Here is a 7602-nt window from a genome sequence, read left to right as displayed (position 1 = left end):
ATATATATATATATACAATGTGTGTGTGTGTGTATAGTCCATTTCTTCTTAATCCAATACAGTTCTTAATTTCATTTGGGTGTAATCAGTCGCTGTAGGTTATTGTTTGATGCAGTTTAGTATTACTTGTTAATATTTGATTAGGTAGGTAGGTTAGTTGAATGCACTGCACATCACATTCGCTCTTTATGCCATTTAAATAGAATTCTCCATATGAGCACATTCTGGAACCATTCACTATATTTTATTAGAACTCCTGTTCCGCATATGTTCAGAGCATCGGATGAGTATAACTTTTTTTTCTGACATAGACAAAAACAAGCAGTTAACCCTTGCAGGGGTTCATTATTTCCATGGAGTTCCTCTTTAATTCTAAACAGTATGTCCATTGCAATCAATGTGACCACACGTGGCTGCGGTGTGGTATTGCAACAGAAAATCCCCATTTGGGATAAAAATGAGAGAAAAAAGGGAATTGAGACAGCAGTATTGCCTCCTGAACACTGGGTAGCTGCTGCTCTTCCGTAGTGGACCCTGCTGCCCATATGAACTAGTTCAAATTAAGAGAGTTAAGTTCACCACACACGTTACCATCCCATTGTACAATCTCTTTTAGATCTACCAACAAGTATGTAGCGCAAGGGCCTGCATGGTTGGATACAAACGGACTGGATAGATTTGGTAGGTCCTCATATTACATCGTTTTGGTAGGTGTAAAAGTTGTTTGTACAAAGATTGGAGGGTCAGATTATAATATGTATGGTGACCCTTGGACGAATGCAAAGAGACACAACTGATAAAAAGAAATGCATGTTCATTCAATCTAGCCATGTCATCAGTTCTTTAGAATGCCAAGCTGAAGGAGTGTCAGCCCCCATCTGTAATATCAGAACTTTACACTGACTCACTGGAGAGTCACCATTCTGAAGTGTAAAGTACAGTTTACTCTCCAGGGAGTCGCTGCAATCATCTGACAATAAAATGGCGAGCATCCTTTTATTTGTAGTTCTGAAAATGTAAGAAGTAGAGGACTGGCCTGTTGGGGAATGAAGCTCTGTTTGTCAAGAGGTTCTCTGTGTGCTATGTTTTTTGTAATGTATTTGTTGTTGGTTAGGTGTTTAGATGAATCACTGATATATTGAGGAATGCTGAATTAAGTTTTACTTGGTGAGCAGGACATTACATGTAAATATACAGGAATACAGCATCAAACAGGACACATATTAATCATAGATGAGCATGCATATAGAAAACTAGCATGGGCTAGAATTGCACTACAGCGCCATCCAGTGCTCAAAAGACAATATTACATTAGCATAACCTGTTGTATTTCCAGCCTTTGTTTAGCTTTAGTGTCTCACTACTTAACGCCAAATGTGTTGGTAAAGCAGATCAACAATGTGCACTCCAGATAGTAGAAGCATTCTGGAGGTCATCCAACCCGAGAATATGAGAGTCAATACAGTGAGCAGCACATCACATACCGGTGTCACTTGCTACTCTGATGTTCTTTGAAGTCTTTGCATTGGCTGTGGCTTTCTCTTGCATTTGAATCTGGGTGGCCACAGGCACTGATGGAATTGGTGGCAGCTTCTCTCTCCAGCTGGGCCCATCCAAATCGATTAACGTTTTCGTAATTCTGTTTGGACAACATTTCATGTAATATATTTATATAAAACTGTACAACCTGCAAATAGTCTTTAAATACAATGGAAATAACCCCTTCCTCTTAGAATGGCATCAATCTGCAATCTTTGCAACAGCATATGAAACAATCTAAAAACCCTAAAGAGTTTAGCTGCATAATGTCATCCTTTAGAACTAGACAGATTAGATGAGCAGACGTGACACAGAGTGTAAACGATTAAATTAGCACACCGTGGAAAATAGTTGGCGTCACTAAACATTGGACAGATTGCAAAGTTGTGTCTGCTATCCTATTCAGTGAAGCTGAACTTCAAGCAAACAGCTAAATGGGCAGATATAATACACATGAGAGTTGTTTTATCTGTTAAAGGGTTTGTATTTCTGTCCAACCATTAAAGAGATTTACACAGCTCTGCCACACAGCACCGCCCTGCCTGGAAGAGAGGGCATGGTCTTTCTGTAGTTTTGCTTTCACTTACAGTTCCTCTTCCTCCTCCACCCCGTGACTGGATAGTAAAAGGAGAAGCAGCACACTGATGAGCTCATCTCTCAGCTGTCTCCTTCTATCAGCAAGCTCACAGCATTGCCACACACCTTACTGGCTATTTGTGCTGCTTTCTCCTCACCCTGTCAGAACATATTATGTCCTCTATTTTTTTTGCTGGTTGCTTGAGAGTGCTGGGTGCTTGAAAGCCGGATAGAGGGGAGTTTACTGTACATTTATAAAAAATGTAAATAAAACAGGCATGTTTCAGGTAGTGAATGGACTTCTGTGCTCCAGAAATAGTTTCTTGCCCTGATATAAATGCAGTTATTAAGCATAGGAGAGTGTTTTTATAAACTGCGGTCAGTTCGTAGGATTTCGTACCTGTTGATACTGTCATTGGCCAACTGTGTCCCGCTGTCTATCTGAAGTGCTACCTTATAGTCCACGTACGCCTGTCTATACCGCTCAAGGGACTCATATGCCATCGCTCTTCTTAACAGGGGCTTGATGGAGAACGGCTGGAGTTCCAGGGCCCTTTGGGAAGAAAGACAAAATATTAATATAATAAAACAGACAAAAAAATATTTTTGGATATTTGTGAAGAGCTTAAAAAAAGAAAATGTTCTAAATCAACAAAAACAACGAAAGATTCACCTGCATGATATCTCCCTGATGGCCAACCAGCCTGGAACAGCTATATGCAGTTTGGAATAAACAGCTGCATAACAGGGGTAGCCAAACTTCAGTCCTCCAGCAGTGGTGAAACTACAAATCCCATGAGGCCTTGCAAGACACTGACAGCCACAGGAATGACCACCAGAGGCAGATGCATGATGGGATTTGTGGTTTCCCCTCAGCTGGAGGGCTGGAGTTTGGCTACCCCTGCTCTATAATATTAGGCTTTATCTGTGCTATAGATCCGTGCCTCTGAATCAGGGGTAGGGAATTAGAACTCAAGGAGGTCCGGTGAGCAAAATTTTCATCGAATCGCGGTCCGGACAGAAGAACAGAAAATTAGAGGAAATCCCTCCACAGTGAGGGAAATCCCTGGTGATCAGCAGGGTCAGCAAAACTAGCGTCCCCATTGAAAGATTTCCCCTCTATTCATGTTCTGGTGATAACCCAAAATCTCAGATTTTCTTACTTTCAGTGATAACAGTCAGCAGGAGAAATAAAGAAGGTGAATCTCCCTAATGGGGACACAGACAGCAATAAAACCTGATGGGGGGGGGGTTGTCAAACCCCTCTCCGCTCTATCCAAAACTAAAAAAAATTCAAACTAACTGGAGGGCACGTATAAGCAAAGCTAAGGTGCGATAATACTCCAGTACATTGCAAAATCCTGGCTGCTTCCCCACTGTGAGTGTATTGGTAATCCATTACCATTGTTCACAGCCTATGGGCTGCTTCAATAAGTGGGGTAAAGGTGACTGTACAATGTCATATTCCATGTAAAAACCATTATGTAGTACGAGAGCCTGCTGAACAAAGCAAATTCGATTAAAGTGACTATCATAGGAGTAGTATGGGGCTTCCATTGCAGGCCTTCTTCTGAAAACACTCGATGCCTGGCTGTGTATGACTTCAGTATGTTTCATTCACAGAACAAGCATGCTGTACATGAGGGTCAGAACTACTCATCTTGGTACTTGTTCCGGGTCAGCGACTCAAAGTGGATGATTTACTGAAGGCAAATAGGCCGTTTACTTTGCAAGCATACTGCTATAGACCCCGTCCCCGCCGTTGTTATTTCACAGGAATCTATGTTTTTTATTAAAGTTTTATTGCATTTCTATTACATATTTTTTGCCTCTGTTGGTTTTTTTAATCAAGTTTTATTGAATCATTTTATACAACCATCATATCTCTTAGATGTAACTATACAATGAGGGGAATTTATCAAAACTTGAGTAGACAAAATCTGGAGCAGACAAAATCTGGAGCAGATGTGCATGGTAACCAATCAGCTTCTCTCTTTCATTTTCAAATCTTAACCGAACAAACTGAAGAGAGAAGCCGATTGGTTGCCCTGGGCAACTGCTCCAAATTTTGTCTGCTCCAGTTTTGATAAATCCCCCCCCATTATATTTTTATTATTCTTTTGTATGTTATCCCTGAGGAAGGAGAAGTCTAATTCCCCCGCAAACACTTCGGCTGTATCTGAATTTTCCATTCAAATAAACAACCTAAACAAACCTTGAAGTGAGATGATACTTTTTAAGAGGTGTTCCTAGCCACATATCCTGGGTTCATCTTGCAAGGTACTTTTCTCTGAGCTAAGTTAATGTGATGAAAATTTCACATTGCAAAGAATATCCAATCACGTCCAAGGGAAATTTTAAAAAAAAAACAGTATTTTTGCTTGTACGTGTCTGAATGATGGAAGTCAGCGGAGCGTCACCTCATTCACTAACTAAAGGGGAACCCTTATGTGAAAGGCTGCGGCAATGTGGAAATTTCCTTGCACTGTGTACAGCCGGTTTCTCTTCAGAAAATCAACACTAATGAGTATCAGAATGACAGACAGAGAACTAGAATTCTTACAGGAGAGTTTAGTAATGGCAGCCTCCATTATTATATTACAAATATCCCTTTAAATTCTTTAGGCCCTCAATACATGTTGGTGATCAATCTAAAAGGAGATTGTCCAATCAGATTGTCATGTGTAGAGTCCGCTCTGGCTGGCCATATACCATCATTCAGGATGTTTACTATTGATGCTGCAGCTTTAACCACAGTACAGATTATCTGAATGGAACAGCATGCCAAGCTCTAGCAGGGGATTAGCCCAAGGGATTTTCCTGTATGCACTTCTCCACGGGAAAGGGAGATAACCCTTTTGCTGTGCACACTCATTAAAGAAGAGATCCGGGAATCTGAAAAATGGTCTCCGTTCACACCTAGATGTTTTGTCGCTCAAAACTAAGCTGGATGCAACGCTCAAGACAAGGAAATGAGGCTCCATTCACACCTAGGCATTCTGTCGCTCAAAGCCAAGTACGACAAAAAACTCAAGACAAGGAATCCCATTCATCTCTATGGCCCCTGTTGAGCGTTGTGTCGCAAATAGAAAAACACGTGTCACTGGAAAAAATATGAGCTACTTTTTGGCAGACAAAAACTATGTGCGACAAAATGCTCAGGTGTGGACAGGGGCCATAGAAAAGTGAGGCTACCCCCGCATTGCAAGGGTTAACTGCTTGTTTTTCTCTAGGGGATGGAATAAAGAATAATATACTCACCTGATTCTCGATCCCACCGGGCTGCTTGACCAGTCCCTGCAGCCTCTTCTCCCCCTGGGCTCCGGCAGTCTCAGGGCCCATTCACATCACATCCAGATTACCCCCAGACTAGACCACACTGTTTCCGGACCCAAAATGCATCCTAGTGTATCCCTATGCTATTTCTGGCTTCTGTTCCCACCAGACCAGAAAAATAATGTTTGTCCTATTTTGTCTGGTCTGGAACGCATTTTAAGCGAAAAAAATACAAAAATAAAATCGCGGCAAAATCACGGTAAAAATGCAATGCACTATTTTCCAGATCTGGTCCGCAAGATGGTGTGAACCTGCCTGCAGTTCCAGTGCATTCGAGACCAGACAAAATGAGACATGCTGTATTTTTCTGGTCTGGAACGGACTGCGCTGGTGTGAACAGAGGCCGGAAATAGCATAGAGATACATTAGGATGCATTTTGGGTCTGGAAACAATTTGGTCTGGTGATGATCTGGATGTGGTGTGAATGGTCCGCTGACGTCTAATGCAGGTCCATTGCCTGTGAGGACGCCAAGGAACAATCCACAGCCGGAGCAGAGAGGTGTGCAATGACCTCCCTGGGTCAGAGGATCAGGTGAATATATCTTCTTTATTTTCTCCTCTAGAGAAAAATGAGAACTTATCCCTTGAAATGTAGGGGTTGCCCCACTACAAGGGAACGTTTTTCAAATGCCCAGAGTTCTTTAAACTATTTTGAGCATCAAATTATTCAGCCCTCCTAATTCTCTTGTATTGAATTGTATTGTAACGGTAATGCGCTACACAAACTGTTGGTGCTATATACATCCTGTATAATAGTAATTCATATCGAAGAAGAAAAATTATTGCTGGTGTTGGCAGTTTCAGGCATCAGCTGAAAATCATGTGCACCCAATACACAGTTCACTCTTCCTATGGAGACAGAAATGTGTTTATAGGGGATGATAGGTCCAGTACATCTGCCCTGCCTGCTGTGAGCGGCTCATCAAGGTGTATTCCTTTATCCATATAATAGTCGAGAGCAGTAAATGTTTTGCTGAGTCACAGAGGAATTTAGATCACGCTCTCTCCATGATCAAACACATGACGTGTCTAGTGTATGAGTAACCTCATAATGTAAACTTATCTCCTCCTTATATGTCATATTACAGTGCCGGATGACAATAATAATGTGATTAAATAAAAACAATTAACATTGAAGACACATTCTACCAAATCTCCGGACGTTCACATAGAAAAGGACCTTCAGATGTCTTTGTATAATGCCGACTGTGTAAATCTGGCCACAATCCATACAATATATTCTCCAGCTGATTTCAGTCCTGGAGGGCAGACACCCGGATGGAGACATACACACGACTTGTGCAACACTTCATTCCTGTGTCTGTGCTGGATGGCACCCTGTGTAGTGGAAGTGTGCAACACAATACCAGACATGATTGTTTGTGAAGCCGGAAATACATAAGATTTTATACAACCAATGCCAAGACTTAAATTGTATGTTACTTTATCACATATGTGTCTGTGTCATCATGTACTCATTTGTAAAGGTAGCCTGTTCTCTTTTGATTGCTTTGTTGGTGTGAAATAGCTGGTGATGTTGCCATTCCCCCTTCTGTCCAATTTCCATCCGAGCATGCCAGGCACGGAAGCCTAGCGCGATCAGTTTGCGTCTCTGCCTTCTACATGGGAACTACAGGATTCCATGTCTACGCACAGTGTTCCCTGTAGTCCCACAGTCAGACTGCTACTGACATGTTGCCATACCCAATTCTGTGACAGTGGATGCGATAGGTGATGTCAGCAGAAGCTGCCAATTGTCACAAGGAGGAACAGAGTGTATCTGTCTCTGCCTGCTACTTGGGAGCTACAGGAGGCCATGCATAGGCAGGTATCTCCCAAGTAGCAGGCAGAGACAGACACACATTGTCTCATGTTGTGACGACTGGCACGTTCTGCCAGCATCACATATCTCATCCGCTTTCACTAGGGGGGAGCTAGCAGGGGAAGACAGACACGCTGTTCCTCCTTGTGATGACAAGCAGCTTCTGCCAACATCACATATCCCATTCACTGTCACTAGGGGGGGCTAGCAGGGGGAGACGACAGACACAGTGTTCCTCCTTGTGATGACCAGCAGCTTGTGCCAACATCACATATCCCTTCCGGTGTGTCACTAGGGGGGGGGCTATAGCAGGGTGAGCAAGACACAG

At 42.4% G+C, this 7602-nt stretch overlaps 1 protein-coding gene across 1 annotated transcript in view; it reads right to left on the bottom strand.

Moving 5' to 3' along the window:
• Positions 1-7602, bottom strand: part of SPAG1 (sperm associated antigen 1) — a 75549-nt gene that overhangs the window by 21627 nt on the left and 46320 nt on the right. The window contains exons 12-13 of the mRNA XM_018558985.1: positions 2516-2668; positions 1485-1639 (exon numbers count right to left, since the gene is read on the bottom strand). Coding sequence (XP_018414487.1) covers positions 1485-1639; positions 2516-2668 — 308 coding nt within the window. The remainder of the gene's footprint in view (positions 1-1484; positions 1640-2515; positions 2669-7602) is intronic.

Source organism: Nanorana parkeri, unplaced genomic scaffold (assembly GCF_000935625.1).
Source record: "Nanorana parkeri isolate BGI_ZX_2015 unplaced genomic scaffold, ASM93562v1 scaffold16, whole genome shotgun sequence".
Taxonomy (NCBI): Eukaryota; Metazoa; Chordata; class Amphibia; order Anura; family Dicroglossidae; genus Nanorana; species Nanorana parkeri.
This window is presented reverse-complemented; position numbering and strand designations above follow the sequence as displayed.